General features: G+C 39.7%; 1 protein-coding gene across 4 annotated transcripts in view; it reads left to right on the forward strand.

Annotated features, from left to right (window-relative positions):
- Sdccag8 (SHH signaling and ciliogenesis regulator SDCCAG8) overlaps positions 1 to 17,135 on the forward strand; it is a 184,476-nt gene that overhangs the window by 26,463 nt on the left and 140,878 nt on the right. For all 4 annotated transcript variants that reach the window (XM_070041917.1, XM_070041918.1, XM_070041920.1 and 1 more), the window contains exons 9-10: positions 7,720 to 7,858; positions 16,519 to 16,671. In XM_070041917.1, the coding sequence (XP_069898018.1) occupies positions 7,720 to 7,858; positions 16,519 to 16,671 (292 nt within the window). The remainder of the gene's footprint in view (positions 1 to 7,719; positions 7,859 to 16,518; positions 16,672 to 17,135) is intronic.

Below are 17,135 nucleotides of genomic sequence, written 5' to 3' on the forward strand. Positions count from 1 at the left end.
TTTGTTTGTTTTTTCAGACTGGTTCTCACTAGGTAGGACAGCTGACCTGGAACTTGTAATCCTGCAATCACAGCTTTCCAAGTGTTGCAATTACAGGTGTGTACCAGCACACCTGGCTCTCTGGCACTATTCCTAGGAAACGGAATATGCTAGAAATTCCTTTGACTTTACCATTTCTTGAGTTTCCCTCCTGTAGTTCAGATCAAAAGTGTTCCACATCTTTATCATGTATCTGACATGAGGAATATTGAGAGTAGACAGCAAGAGTAGTGATGCTATAGTAATATTACCATTTGAGGGTTGCTAAGGACTAATTATAAGTGAGCTTTCAGGCCATCACATTTTCACATTGTTTGTTCTTCTTTTGTTCTATTTTTACTCTGCCAGGGGAAGCTTGTGTGTCTGTGGCAATTTTGTTCAGTGGAAGTTGAACATTTTTGTTTTACTATAGAATCCAAAAGGTTGTTCCTCAGCTGACTTAGATCTCTTTCTGCTGTGGTTTTATAACATCATGTACATCAACTAGAATTTTTTTTTTCTGGATTTGAGTCTTGAACTTGGCCTGGGCACTGTCCTTGAGCCTCTTTGTGCTCAAGGCCAGCACTCTTCCACTTGAGCCACAGTGCCACTTTCAGCTTTTTTTGGGTAGTTATTTAGAGATAAGAGTCTCACAGACTTCCCTGCCCAGGCTGGCTTCAAACTGCAATCTTCAGATCCCAGCCTCCTGAGTAGCTAGGGTAACAGGTGTGAGCCACCAGCACCTGCCTCAGCCACTGGATTTTGGTTGCTTCTCAGCTGTGTTGCCCACCAGAATGCTGGCCTTCAGTAGGCTTGCAGTGTTTGTATTTGCTGTGAGGAAGCATTTGTGGCTTCACAGTCAGAGATCCTCCCCCTGAGACCCACGAGGAAGGAGGAGTGACTGCCGACCAGGGCCACTCGTGTCTTGAACTTCAGGCACAGCCGCTCGGGGTTTTCTGCTGTTTGGAAGAGTGCTAATCCGCCTCTTGATGCTGTATTGATGCTTGTGATCTGGAGCACTGGCTTTTTTTTTTCTTTTGGTCCTGGCCCTGGGGCTTGAACTTAGAGAATGCTATCCCTGAAGTTTGTTTGCTCAAGGCTTGAACTCTACCACTTAAGTCACAGCTCTACTTCCAGATTTATTGGAGATAAAAGTCTCAGGGACTTGCCTACCCAGGCTGGCTTTGAACCATGATTCTCAGCTCTTAGCCTCCTGAGTAGCTAGCATTACAGGTGTGAGTCACCCATGCCCATCTAGCACTGGCTTTTAAAGCCGACTACTTGAGTCTATAGCCTCCAGACTCCAAGAATAGCCAGTGTATCTGGTAGCTGTGACATCCACAAATGAGTAACTTGGTTGCTCTATGAAAACTGCATCTCCAGTATGGACTGATTGGTAGTTCAAAATGCACAAAATGTTGCATTTTAACTGTATCAAATGTTAAATGTTGTATTGTATTAAATTATTCATATATATTCAATATAACCAGTAAATAAATAAACAAAAATGTCAAACAGCCCAGTTGCACTATAAGAAGAGGAACTGGGAAGGAGCAAAAGAGGAAGATATCAGCACATGGAAATGTTTTAAATCTGTTTGTGTTCAAGGAAATCCGATCTAACCTAACCCAGCATATTGGTGAAAATAAAAAGTATTGATAATTCCAAATGATGATGAGGTCAAGAAGTAAGGAGTATTTTCATGCCTGTCTGGTGAGACTGTCACTTTGTACTTTGGGGACAGTCACTTTGGGCTTTATTATTTAAATTATGTATAAAACTTTAATGTCTGTCCTAGAGAAAAAACTCATGTGCAAGAGGCACGTGCTTTGCAGCATCATTTGTGCACAACTTACTTGTCTTTAAAGGACAGTAAAGTGTGCTTTGGTTGGGGAGATGGTTCAGAGCAGTTGCCTTGTAAGAGCCAAGCCCCGGCTTTGACCAATACAAAAACAAACTAAACTGTGCCTTGGATAAGCTATCATATTTAATGGAGTGTACAAGAAAAAAACACCCTTCAGAATTCATTATTGAAGGTAACAAAATGGCCAAAGGAAAACCAATATGAAATCATTTGCATTTTCTAAGTGCTTCCCATTGTTTTCTTTTCTTTTGGCCAGTCCTGGGGCTTGAACTCAGGCCCTGGGCCCTGTCTCTGAGCTTCTTTTTTTTTTTAATTGTGAAAATACTGTACAGAGGGGTTACAATTACATGGGCAAGATAATGAGTATATTTCTTATCAAGCATTGTAGCCTCCTCCTTTGTTTCCCCTTCCCATCTCATCCTTCCCCCCACCTCCTCCAACCAACCCTCCTTCCCACCCCTACCAAAGTTGTAAAGTTCATTTTCGACATGACGACTTGTACGTCTCATTGTTGCAATGGGTCCACCTGTATCCCTTTTTAAAGATCAAACACCTGAGCTTCTTTTGCTCAAGGCTAGCACTCTACCACTTGAGCCACAGCTCCACTTCTGGCTCTTTCTGTTATGTGGTACTGAGGAATCAAACCCAGGGCTTCATGCATGATAGACAAGCAATCTATCACTAAGCCACATTCCCAGCCCTCCATTACTTTCTCTAGCTTCATCCATATGCATAGAAAAAGACTTGAAAGAGAAAAGACACCAAAAATTTGACAGAGGTTAACTGGAGAGGTAGAAAAAAATCAATTAAATTGAAAATTTGTGTCACATATCTTTTTCACTATGTTGGCACCTAATTTTGCAAGGAGAATATAATGAAAAAATTGTTTAAAAAAGAAATCACATTCTATGTTATGTGGATTTTTTAAAAAGGCAGCATTTAAAACTAAGAGTATAGCAAAGCCAAGAAACTAATAAAAATCTGTTTTTGTCCCTATATTGCCTTGCATATCCCTCTAGATCATCAGAAAAAATATTTTAAAATGAGGCTACAATGTTTACATTGATCCCAAGTCTGGTAGTCAGTTGGAAGTAGATTCTTACTCAGTTATGTATTCCTTTGTCTCCATCCTAAATTTGATCTCAGCTGCTTTCAATATCAAGCCTACGTGCTTCCCTTTTCTGCTGTGTCAGCGTACCTTTGTTTCATGTTCTGCTTTACTAACAGAAGAGAGTGCAAACTTTCTGCTTGTATTATCAATGAATTTTTTTGTATATTTAATTCCTTTGGCCTAAGCAGGCATTCAGCTCCATCCAACTTATGCAACACTTTTTAGCTTTGGATTTCTAGTTTCATGTATATAGAATCTTGACACCTCCCCCAATAATCTGTTAGGATAGTATAGATAGTACTGACTTCCGGAGTTTGAGGAGAAATTTTTAATAAGTGTATTCTACATTTATTAACTTGAAATGAAAAATTGCTGGGCATTTTTGGAAATGTGGTATTTGTGACACAGCTCCCAGCTGCCTTGTTTCAGCCCCTGGCATGTGTTTTGAATTTGTGGCACCCAATGACCTGGTATCGTTGACAAGGAGTTCAGGCACAGCTTGGAGACCAGACCATCTATACATATATTTGTGGCATTTGTTAACCCCCCAGGGCCTCATTACTGTGTATTCTTATCAACTGCTGCTGATCTTGGGTATATTTTTAAGGTTGATTAAAAGTGTTTTAGAACTTCTGCCTTCCACTTAGGGCTGTTTATCCAGGTAAAAGTAATATTAACCATTTTTCCCCCTTAGTGATCAAAGTTTCTTCAAGTGGCAATCTAGATGTAAGTGCTTTACGTTAAATTCCTTTTGATAATTCACAGTATCTTGGAGAAATTTCAGTGTACTACTTTTTACAACCAATGATTGCTACCCTCCTACCTTGAGACTGCAGTCAAGCTTGTGATTTTTGAGCCAGATCATTGTCAGTGTTGTGTACTGGTGTTGAAAGACCATATCAGGAACTTCTCAGAAATGAGGAACGCGAAATGTTATGGTCAGCCTTCTAAATTTTCTAAAAACAGCAGTAATAATGCATACCTATGGTGCTTTGTAATGCTTAAAACTGATAGTAATTGTGGAGTAATTTATGAAGTAGAGCATTTTGTAGGTACTCCATATTTCAAGAGCAGGTTTATACCAACAAACTCTTTTGCTTAAACAGTTCTCTTTTGCTTAAATACTTGACTGAAATATTAAGGGATTCAGGGTTTTTCCTGCTCTTATAACTGAACTAAATTCCTTAAATGTTAGTGTGTGTAAGTAGTTGTTTTTCCAGCCCCAAACGGACACGCCTGCTCTTTTCATCATCTTTCTGCCCGGTAGCCTTTCATCAGGCCAGTGGAATGTTGGGAGGTCAACACTGGCTTGCTTTCTTCACGAAACTCCTTAAAGCTTTCACAGGATGTTTATGAGCAACCAACAGAAATTTTGCCTTGGAAGATGGTGACTTGAGAACTTCTTTCTAATCACATCTGTTCTGAGAGCCTCCTTCAGGGCTGGCCCTAGGCCCTAGTCAACAGGTCTTTGGAGCAGGACTCTGGAGCTGGCTGGGTAGGGAACCTGGCTGATTGCACTGGATAGATAATGTAGAACACTGTGAGGTCTGAGGAATATGTGTGGGGCTGAGAATAGGAGATAATCAAGAAAGTGAGAGCCACATGAACAGGGGAAGAAGGGTGATGGGAACAAGGTCTTGTGTGGATGAGAAGGGGCTGCCATAGGCTTTCGGAGTGTTTGCTCCTTGGTATGCAGTTTGCAAACCAAAATCAAGACCAAAACCAAAACACGGGGTCTAAGTGGAAGATCTTGTCGCCAGCACCATTCCAGAGTGGCAGCACCTATGTGTTTTGTCACACAGAAAGTGCAAGTGCATCAGTCCAGTGACTATGTACACTTTCAGTGCTCTACAGATTGGTTTAAGAAAACATTTTGGGGTTTATTTTTAATGATTTTTGTCTGGCTCAGTAATATATAAAGTTGATAAGTTTATACTCGAGACATTTTTGAGCCAGAGTAATGAATTATGTACTTTCCAATTCTAAATAGTTATATGGCCTTTTGTGAGTTATAATATTAGAACTGGGAGGGATCTCCCTTTTGGTGTCCTCCTCTTGTGAATTTCTAATTTCTTTATCAGACCATTTGTTCTTTTGTTACTCATTTTGTGGAACGTCTACTATGTAACAGATATTACTCTTGATGAGAGGATAGCCTGCAAAGAAAGTATATTTTCCATGAGGAATCAACTGTTTTTGACTTTGTGATCTGTCATAAATACAGAGCTAGTTTTCTACTTTATTAAACATGGAACTCTGGCTTTGATGACAGTATGGTATCAGGAACAGATAATATCTTTGAGTAGTAGCTTTTGCCTTGCGTTAGGACTTAGAAACTCAAGGCAAGTGACTGTATCTTATCCCCATTTACTATCCTTAATGAATTTTCTTCTATAATCATATGTCCTGTTGGTCTGTATATCCTAGATGATGCTAGTCCCTTTCTAAATGATACTAACAGGTTCAAATTTTTGCCTCATTTTTTTTTTTTTTTTACTTTAGAATGCCTTACTCTTTCTTTGATTCATTCAGTTCAGTTGTATTTCATTGTATTTGATTAAAACAACTTGCTCTTTTTTCATTTTCTTTAAACAACTAATTTATATCAATTTAAAACAAATCAGGATATTATAAAGTGAAGATCTTCAGTCTCACAATCTTCGTATTTTCTTTTTTTGCATTTTATTCTATTTTTTTTAAACAAAAGGAGTTTTTAATGAAATGTCTGATGATTGTAACTTTGTTCAGAATTATGTTTCTTAGCATGTGGCTGCTTTCCAAATACCACACATAGTTTAAATTAATTCACTTGTAAGATGCTTTTAGATGGAGCCATTGGTTAATTCAGGAAGTAATTAAACCCAGTATTTATAATGTACACTATGACTCTAAAGTGTGATGAGTTAACAAATCACAGCTCCTCTCTGATAGATGAGAACATGGCACTGGAAAAACTGCAATAATTTATTTCAGCTGAGTTTGAAAGTATCATTTAAAATTTAACTTCTTTATCAGAGCCTACAATAGCATATATAATAGTCTGAAGTACTTGTGTTTTTTTATTTTGTTTTATTTATTTATTTTTTTGGGGTCTGGTTGTGGGCCTGAACTCTGAGCCTGGGCGCTGCCCCTCAGCTCTTCAGCTCAAGGCTAGCGCTCTACCACTTGAGCCACAGCACCACTTCCGGCATTTTTTTTTTTGCATATGAGTGCTGAGGAATGGAACCCAGGGCCTCAAGCATGCAAGGCAAGCGCTTTACCACTGAGCCACCTTCCCAGCCCCAGTACTTGTGTTTTTTATTGCTTTGTGTATATAGAAAGTTTTCTGCCTGACCTTTTTTTTTTTCTTCTGAATATCTTTACTCAGATTTGGTGATAAGTTATAAATATTCTGAAAATTTGATAGGGGCATTTTGTGCAAGTGTGTTGGTCAGTTGTGGGCTTGAGTTCAGGGGCTGGGTCCTGACTCTCAGTTTTTGTTTTTTCTCAAGGCTGCTGGGTCTACCACTTGAGTCACAGTTCTACTTCTGGTTTTTTGGTTGTTAAGTGGAGGTGAAAGTCTCATGCACTTTTCTGCCCAGACAGGCTTCACATTGTGACCCTTCCATCTCAGCCTCCTGAGCAACTAAGATTCTGCAGCACCTGCAGCACCCAGGATGTATTTAACTTATAAAACTGGATCCTTACTGTTTTAGATCCATTTCAGGCCTGGTGCTGGTGGCTCACACCTTGTAACTCTAGCTACTCAGGAGACTGAGATCTGAGGATTGTGAAGCCAATCTTAGATTGAAGCCAATATTAGTAGCAAAGTCCAAGAGACTCTTTATTTCCAGTTAACCAAAAAAGCCAGCAGTAGAGCTGTGGCTCTGCTAGTGGAGTGCCAGCCTTGAGCCAAAAAAGCTAAGGAACAGTGCCAAGTTCCCTGAGTTCAAACCCCTATACTGCCATTAAAAAAAAAAAAAAGCAGTTTGGTGGTAGTTCTCTTCTATTGCCAATAGACAGTGTGGCTTATGGGACGTGTGAGAATTGCTGAGGGAGGGGGCTCAGCTTGGCCGCAGTCAAACCCAATGGGATAAAATTTGGTTAAAAAAATATGTGTAAGGATGGAGTAGCAGGGGTGGGTTAGCACCACACACTGAAATAGAAGCAGTGAAAGAATGAACTCCTGGGTTTGGTCAGGTGAAAGAGAAGGGCGAACAGGAGGACTGTGGAGGAAGATAGAAAACACAGGCACCTAAGTAAACAAGAGAAGGTTCAGTGCAGGAACAGGATCTTACTGGCCTCTAATAGTAGGATGGTATAAATCTTTATCTTTTCCTCAGTCTCTTCTTTAAAATCATGGCTTCTACTTTGCGATAAAACGCCACTCTTAGGTACTTGGTTGCTTTTTTTGTGTTTTCTTCCTCACTTCCTGTTCCTTTTCTGACTAGTTGCTCTTTTCGGGGCTTTGTTGGAGGCCTCCAAGTGCCAGCCCTCTCCACAATAAGTTCCTGTCCCACACAGATGAGGCCCGGCCATGAATGCACTCAGCCTCTCTGGCTTCTCTGCCTGCCACCGCTTAGTGAGAACAGAGGGTCATTCTCTGGATTGTGCTTTAATATATGCTGAGCTGGCCTCCCTGGCTCTTTTCCTAGTGCATACTAGTACTTTTCCCCCTCCCTCCTGATTTATGAGTATATATTCATCTGATCATTTCTTGTTTTGAATGTTCTTTTTGTGCTGACAGAGAAAGAGATGACTTAATGTCTGTGCTCGTTTCCGTGAGGAGCAGCTTGGCAGATGTACAGAAAAGAGAAACCAGAGCCTATGAACAGGTGAAACAAGCTGTGCTAATGACTGAAGAAGCCAACTTTGAAAAGACCCAGGCAAGTCTAGGAGGTGGAAACAAAGAGATCACAGAATTGCTTCCCCTCCCCCCCCACCCCCGTTTCCTTGGTTACATGTGATAACTAAGCTCTCTTCCAGACACACAAACTTGATACCAATCTGTTAATTTTGACTTTTGTAAAATTTTTTATTTGGAGGCTTTTTACTCCTCCGCAAATACTCTTGTTATATCACTATTCAGAGATTGTAGTAGTGTATGGTAAAGTACCTGGATTCTTTTCGCTGCTATGAATTTTTTAACACCTATAGTCCCTGGTTTATGTATGTCTATTTGTGACTAACTATAAATGTTTCTCTGCCAAATGTGGGAAATTCTAAAAACATCTAAATAGGTGGAAGATAATTTTGCATGTGTATTATATGGCACCTTTGGTTGTGAGTTCAGATCCATTGTAAGCTAAGTGATGACAGTGACAGTCATGGTTGGCATGAAGTGATGGGCAGTGTTAATTAATCCATTGTAGTTGCTGGGAACTTTCCCTTGACATGCTGGCCATCCTCCACCTGCTTAATAGCCGCCAGCAGCCAGTGACTGCCAGAGAAGAGTGTGCAGAATATTCTTGGCATTGCTGAAAGCAATGGTCTGAACCAAATATGAATCAACAGCTTGAAATTGAAGTGCACTGAAATATCTAGTGCACTGAAATATGAAAAATTTTTTGAATATCAACACCTCACTCAAAAAGTTTTAGATTTTAGAACATTTTGGATTTGGGATTTTTAAATTAGGAGTACTCATCTACTATAAAGTCTATGCAAGTACTGCATTTCAACATCCAAAAACCTCCAAAATCTGAAGAGCTTCCACCCAGACATTTTGAATATTGAAGAAATATTCAACCTGTAGTAACATCAGTCTTTTATTAAAATATTAGAGCAGTTTGGTTCTGTTTTCTCTTAGTTACTGCCTATCTATTTGTCTCTATTCAGTTCTTCTGTAATCTTTCCAGACCATCTTATTAGTAATTTAATCACATTTCTCTGTTTTTCAAACTTAGGTTTGGTTCTGAACCTACTTTATACCCTTAAACACAAATAATTTCTCTGTTTGTCTTGAGCTATGTCTGTCCTTGGTGGCGGTATGAGCTGTAAAATCCCTTTGGCAACTCACATGGCAGTGTTAGAGGAGACAGCCAGCATTTGCCTGCCCTTCCTGCCTCCTCGGCGCCTTTGTTTGACTCCCACTTCTGGTCTATGGTATCATTCCTCTTTGAAACCCATATTATTTTCTTTCTCCTTCATCTTAGTCAGTGAACTCAGTCTAGACATTTTAAGAGCTCTGTCATCTCACCCTTTCTCCATCCTAGCTCCTTGCATCACCCTTAAAAATTTCAACATCCCTGTGCTGACACGTGCAACACCAACCATCTTTGGCCTCCTTAACTCATAATACTTTTCTTCTACCCACTGTAAGTCCCACATAAACCCAATTGTCTCTGAGATCTCAAATCCTGCAAACACTCACTCTGGCCAAAACCTTTTCTTCCTTTTCCTCTCCTTCACTTCACATTCCCATTTGCAATCTGCTCCAAGTTCTTATTCCCGCCTGTAGCTTTTAAGCCTCTTCTCTTCCTGTCCTTCTCCTTCATGTCCTTTTTTCTGTTTCCAGGTTGGATTTCTTTCCTTTTCATTTAATTATGGATTTTTTGTGATCTGAAATAGAACTCTTTATACTCCCTTCCCTCCCCCCATCCCTGGCTCCATATGTTGCTCCTTCTGTGTTCTCACTGAAAGGCACCCTTAGCCATGACCCTGGCCCTATGGATTGAAAACCTAGACATCATTACCTCCCACCCCCACTCCTGCTTTCAGCCCATTACTAAGTATATGTCTTTTTTTTTAATTTTTATTTTGGGTCTGGTTGTGGGGCCTGAACTCTGGGCCTGGGTGCTGTCCCTCAGCTCTTCAGCTCAAGGCTAGCTACCACTTGAGCCATAGCACCACTTACGGCTTTTTTTTTTTTCTGCTTATGTGGTGCTGAGGAATGGAACCCAGGGCCTCATGCATGCAAGGCAAGCGCTCTACCACTGAGCCACCTTCCCAACCCCGTGTATGTCTTATTCTCAACATTTTTCTTGAATTTTTTTTCCCTCACTAACACTTTCCTTATCTGGCAAATTCACCCAAGTTGAGGACCACCCCTCCTATAGCAGCTATCCTGCTGGTCTGTCTGTATCCTCTGACAGTGAGGAATTGAGCCAGTGGGCTCACTGTTCAAGCCCTTGTTGGTATCTAGTAATGTCCACTAAGGGAACAGTGGCTCTGTTCTCACCAGCACTGGAGGATTCCTTTGCTCTGGCCTGTCTCACGGTTCCAGTTATTAGGGAATGCAGAGCCCAATTGCATGTCAGTTTTTCTTTTGCTAGTTTGAATCTACCAGTCATTGCTGAAGAAACCAACTGAACTACCCTGTAAAATCCTCCAGTGATTACAGTGGCTACATCACCCTTTGTTTCTCTGTGATTGGCTACACTATGTATATACTCTGCCTGGGGAACTCCACTCTCCTCACCTACTTCTCTATTCCTGGCATATATGACTCACTTCTCCCCGAGATCAAGACAAAGTCCAGAGCTGCCTCCACAGCTTCCCATCCCTAAATATGTCTTCTATTCTTTTCCTTCCCTTCTCTTTCCTTCTCTCCTTCCCTTCCCTTCTCCTCTTCTCGTCTTCCCCTCCTTCCCTTTCTGGCCCTCGTATTCCCAACTTGTTTTGCATTCTCTAAGTTCTTGATGTCTTCTACTTCTTAGAATCCTGGCCTGTTTGTCATCAGTCACTCCACCTTCCTCCCTTGCGTTCCTCTCCATCTACATGCCAGAGATTTTTGAAGAGAAAGCAGGTTTCACGCGATCAGCTTCCACTCAACTTCCTACCATTAGTCTATCATTTTCCTGGCAGACTCTGCAAACAGTTGTCTGCCCTGGTAGCTGTCCCTTCATTCCTAACCACATTGCAGTCAGACAGTCAATAAATTGTACCAGACTTTCAACAAATTGCCATTGAATTGCTCATTTAATTAGCACTGGTCATTCCCCACTACCAAATCCAGTATCCTCATTTCAATCTTTATAACGCTCAGGCCCTGTAATTTTGAAGTCAGAGTTCATATACTGGGAATGAATGTGACTTATGTGAAAGACAATTCTAGAAAAGTTAGAACAGGGTCAATTTGAAAGATCTGGGAGGTCACACTAACATCATATTTTATCATATCCATGCCAAAGCATACCATATTGCATACCATATCTTATATCTCATCTCTTTCCTTGTTTTAGCTGACACTGTAATTGTATGGGTGGATCCTTTAGATGACTCCTGCCTGCTTCCTGAGGTCTGGCTTCACTGGCTTTTCATATTCCTTGAATGGAGACATTTGTGGATGTTCGTTCCTAACCCTCCTCCCATGCTGCCCTGTGTCCTGACTCATTCCTCCACTCATGGTCAAATGTTTATCTTGTTTGGACAGACCCACGTTGTGGCTTTCTTGAGCCCAGACCTACATTTCTTGCTGCTGCTAGGACTCTTTATGTGGATAGTGTGGATGGTATTCTAGTGGCATCTACTATACAACCTCGTTGTTAATTCCTCCACATTCCTGTCTACCACTTCTTTTTCCATCCACTATTTTCTATGTTTTATTTAAAATAATGGCATCCTCATCTTCCCAACATTCCTACCTTATAACCTTTAAAATATCTTAGCTCTGCCCCAACCCCTACTCTTGACATCAAATCATTTGCCTAGCTGTCTTCAGATCTCCTGTTCTGCCCCTGCTTCCTGCCTCTGTGCAGCCCCTCAAATGCTCCTGTGCACATCCACAGACTCTCGCTATAGCCTTCTGGTTGGTTTCTCGCAGGTTTCTTCTAGTTCTCACATATCTACCACAGTGTTGCCTTAGACTTCGTGGGTTATAAATCTCTCGGTTCAGGTCGCTCCCCTCATGAGCAAATAAAAGGTAATTCCTCAGTATAGCCTTCTATTCCTTTCAGTCTATCTCTGTTCTAACTTTCCTATAATTTCTTCTACCTCACCCTTCCATATACACTGTGTGTGCTCATTTCCAGTACACAAACTGCACTTAGCTATTTTCATGAGTCTGGTCAGCTAGTGCTATTCTTCTTCTGTTCATGTGTGAAGTATCTATTCAGTAAATGAGTCTCCCTCATTTTTGAAGTTTCCATAGCCTCTTTTTCTTTGTATTAATCTGTTTCTCCTCTGAATCCCCACTGATGCTGTCCAAACTTTCAGTGAGTGTGTACATAACTGTCTCTACTGGAAGACCATGGAAATCAGGTCTGTGACACCTATCACTGTATCTCTCACATGGCCATTTATGTGTTAACTACACAATGTTTGTTGAACACTTAATTTTGAATATTAGTGTAAAATTTTATTATAGTTAGTGCTTTTTCAAATTTAACAGTAAAGAACAATCAAAGTATAGGATATTACGAATCTACCTTTTCACTGAATTAGTAATAATGAATATGAGGACTACCAAGCAGCTTACAAAATGTAATGCAGGTCTAGTAGTTTTATCTAGAAAAAAATGAGAGAACATAAATTTTAATTTTAGAATCGTTTATTACTGAGCTACAACTTTGTTCTTTAGTTTCTTGGCATGTGTCGCCATCTAGTGTTCCATTTGTGTCTTGCATGTAAAGTTAGAAGGACCTTTTTTTTTTTTTTTTAATTGTGAAAATACTGTACAGAGGGGTTACAATTACATGGGCAAGATAATGAGTACATTTCTTATCAAGCATTGTAGCCTCCTTCTTTTTTTCCCCTTCCCATCCCTTCCCATCCTCCCCCCACCCCCCTACCCAATCCTCCTCCCCCCCCCCACCAAAGTTGTAGAGTTCCTTTTTCCACATAACGACTTGTACATCTCATTGTTGCAATGGATCCACCTGTATCCCTATTTAAGCGATTTTTTTCCCCTTCCCCTCCACAAATTATACCAACCTCAAATACAGTGAAAGAAGGGGTTATACCATGGGGGAGGGACATACAAAGCAACAGAAATAATCTTACAAATGTGTTAGAAAACAATCGCATGAAAGAAAAAAAAACATTTGAATACATACCTTAGGGTTAATTTCCCTAACATCAACTTATCTGACCTTTTCTGCTTGACTCAGACATATACTAGTTATTGCAAATAAGGGAAACCATGGGACCTATGCTTCTTTGGGCCTGGCTTACTTCACTTAATATAATTTTTCCCATGTCTTTTCATTTCCTAACAAATGGGGCAATGTCATTCTTTCTGATGGAGGCATAGAATTCCATTGTGTATATATACCACATTTTCTTGATCCATTCATCTTCTGAGGGGCATCTGGATTGGTTCCATATCTTAGCTATGGTAAATAATGCTGCAATAAACATAGTCGTGCTGGTAGCTTTAGTGTGGCCTTGTTTGTGATCATTTGGGTAAATGCCCAAAAGTGGGATTGCTGGGTCATAGGGGAGCTCTATGTGGAGCCTTTTGAGGAACCTCCACACTGCTTTCCAAAGTGGTTGAACAAGTTGACACTCCCACCAGCAATGCAGTAAGGTTCCCTTCTGTCCACATCCCCTCCAGCATCTGTTGTTATTAGAGTTCTTGATTATAGCCATTCTAACTGGGATGAGGTGGTATCTCAATGTTGTTTTGATTTGTATTTCTTTTATGGCTAGAGAGGTTGAGCATTTCTTCATGTGTCTATTGGCCATCCTTCTTTCTTCTTCAGAGAAGTTTCTCCTTAAGTCTTTAGCCCACTTATTTATTGGGCAGTTGTTTCTTTGAAGATTTGTTGTTGGGGGATTTAATTTTTTGAGTTCCGGGTATATTTTAGATATGAGACCCTTGTCTGTTGTAAGGCTAGTGAAGATCTTCTCCCAATCCGTGGGCTTTCTATTAATCTTGCTAGCTATGTCCTTTGCCATACAGAAGCTCTCCAATTTCATGCAATCCCATTTGTCCAACTTTTCTTTGATTTGTTGTGTTTCTGGGTCTTTATTAAGAAAATTTCGGCCTGTGCCAAGGAGTCCTAGGGTATCTCCTATTCCATCCTGTAATGTTTTCAGGGTGTCTGCTTGACTCCAAGGTCTTTGATCCATTTGGAGTTGATTCTGGTGCAGGGTGATATATAAGGATCTAGCTTTAGTTTTCTGCAAGTAGTTAACCAATTTTGCCAGCACCATTTACTGAAGAGGCTGTCTTTCTTCCATTCTATTTTTTTAGCCCCCTTATTTAAAATTAGATGGCTATAGGTCTGTAGGTTCATTTCTGGGTTTTCAATTCTATTCCTTTGGTAGAAGGACCTATTTTTGTGTTGACTGTATATTACATTAACAGTAGCAGTGACAATACCTGAGGATTTTATAAGGACGTAAATGTATGATGTGAGAAACTGATGATGTCTTTCATAGATATTTTCACGGAACTGCTTTGGACCAGATTACTTGGACAAATTATCTTAATGTTTTAAAGCCCTGTTTTCTCTAAGTGATAAGAATCAGTTAAAATTTCTTAATAGAGTTAGTTAAATAATACATGTAAACTATTCAGCAAAATATCTAGCAAATAGTAAAGTGTTAGATGACAGTTACCATTTGGAAATTTTAAGTTATTATGTACATAGAAAGGTAGAGGCTTTATAGTGTCATTGGTAAAGCCACAAGAAATGGTGCAAGGGGAGCTGGCCTTCTGCTGCCTGTACGTTGAAGGAGAGCTTTGGAGAGTCCTACTAGAGGAGCTTTCTAAAGAAAGGTTGTGAAGCACCAACGTGGAAGGTTGACTATATGCCTTCCAAACTCTGGTGACCCACACTTGTAATCTTAGTTACTCAGGAGGCTGAGACTTGAGGATCACGATTTGAAGGCAGCCTGGGTAGGAAATCCTGTGAGACTCTTTATCTCCAAGTAACTCTTATCTTCAATTAGCTACCAAAAAAAAAAAAAAAAAAAAAAAGGCTGGAGTGGATCTGTGGCTTATGTGGTAGAGCTCTAGCTTTGAGCAAAAGAACGCAGAGACAGCACTTAGGCCCAGAGTTCAAGCCCCAGGATTGGCACAAACAAACAGACAACCTTTTTTTCCAAGTTAATTCGGTTTGTTTTATTACTAGAATCAGAAAGGCAGAAACTAGAAACCTGGAGTAAAAAGAAAATCAGAAAAATATAGAACATTTGATTGTAGTCACAGACAGAGAAAATGCTCTTTAACGTGCATATTCTCTGCTCTAAAGCAAGAACAAATTTAGAACAAAGTTTAATACCATTTGGTCAAGGACAAGACCACATACACAACTGTGGTCCCAAAAGATTATAATAGAACCAAAATAACTATTACTTGATGATACTGTAGCTTTAGTAAGCTCATAATGCAACACATTGCACACTCGTTTGTGGTTGTGCTGGTGGAAACAAACCTACTGGTCTGCCATTTATATAAAAGTATAGCACATATAACTACATACAGTATATAACCCTTGATGATTTTATTGGCTTGTATGTTTACTGCATTGTTCTGTTTATCATTATTTTAGAATGTATTCCTTCTACTTAAAAAAAGAGTGCCTGGCTCCAGTGGCTCACACTTAATGATCCTTATACTCAGGAGGCTCAGATCTGCAGCCAGCCTAGTAGACAGAAGCTGAAAATGGAGGTCGGGCTCAAGTTAGAGCACCTGTCTTGAGTGAAAAAAATGAAGCAAGAATTCAAGGCCCTGTCTGTATTTCTTGTAGCTTTTACCAAAGGGACTTATATAACTATGGAAAAAACAGACCCTGTTTTCTTTCTACCAATTCAGAAGAAAGTAAAGCTTGGGTGAAGTATTTATTGAAGATAGGAGCTACTAAGATAAGAGTGAGATACTAAGCATTTTCATTTTGTTGGGATTTTTAAAAAATTATGATTTTTAAGTCCTATTCATTAGGTGGGTATTATACATATAATATTGTGAATATGAATATGGCCAAAAGAAAGAAAATTCTGGTCTCTGAAAATGAACAGTGGAAAATTTAGACTAAAGTGCAATTATGAATTTTTACCAGAATTGGAAGATGACAGTCTTGAGTCTTCATAAAACTAGGTAGTGTATTCTCTTTTGATATTTGTCTTGCTTTGACTGTAACCTAATTTTTACATGTTAGCAGAGTGAAGTAAATCTTAGTTGTATTGAAGAAATTATGAATATAGTGATAACCAATGGAGGCTTTGTGTAATAAAATATAGTATTCAATATACCATTTTAAAATTTTAATTGGCTTATCTTTTTTAAGTGTTCAAGTAATTTTTAATTATGAGGATATAAGGGGTCAATAAAGCTCATATACAGCATATCACAACATGTAATTAAAATACTAGGGCAGCTGATTTTTCTGAACTTCTTTCAAAATTGAAGCAAGATCTGCTCCTGGAATTTTGTAGCCGACTAGTTTATATCCTTAATTATGAATATTAAACATGTGAGTGCCTGTAACATTTGGGTACTATTTTAAGTCATTAACTGATACTGATAAACACAAAATCATGCTCATAGACTTTATAATGCGCCTTGAGTATGCTAAATAAAAGTGAAGCTGAATCGTGTCATTTCTCCTTTATTTTTCTCCCCAAATATAAACTCATCTTTCATCTCTGTTCCTGGCAGGCTCTGATCCAGTGCGAGCAGCTGAAGAGTGAGCTAGAAAGGCAGACAGAGCGACTAGAAAGAGAACTTGCATCTCAGCAAGAGAAAAGGGCTTTTGAGAAGGAGATGATGAAAAAAGAACTAAGGAAAGAAAAGGAGGAGGCAGAGTCGAAGGTATGCAGCCTCACCTCGTCAGCGGGTTGCAGGAGCGTGCTCCAGGGAGTACCCCTTAGGAGCCTGTGGGTTGCCACTCGTAAACATAAAACCTTTTTAACTAATCACAGTTTTTTCTAGGTTAGAGTTCGTCAAAAGTGGCATATTTTTCCAGATGTTTGTTTCTCAATGAGGCTTGTTCTCTGACCTTTGAAATAACCTCTTAGGTTCCATATTATGAAATTCAAACTTTAATTCTGCAAGAGGTCTCTGTGTCTTTGTCTCTGTCTCTGTCTCCTTCTTTTTCTCTCCCCCTCCTCCTTTTGTCCTCCTCCTCCTCCATCTCCACTTCTACCTCCTCTTCTTTCTGCTTCTCTCCCTCTCTCTTAAACACATTAGACAGAGAAGGGGGCCTCCTCTGAAGATAACCAGGTTTTATATCCACTTTCACCAAATTAAAGAGAAATGACTCCTCTATTTTATCT

The sequence above is a fragment of the Dipodomys merriami genome, unplaced genomic scaffold, assembly GCF_024711535.1.
Source record: "Dipodomys merriami isolate MVZ:Mamm:240054 unplaced genomic scaffold, mDipMer1.0.p SCAF_31, whole genome shotgun sequence".
NCBI classification, from domain to species: Eukaryota; Metazoa; Chordata; class Mammalia; order Rodentia; family Heteromyidae; genus Dipodomys; species Dipodomys merriami.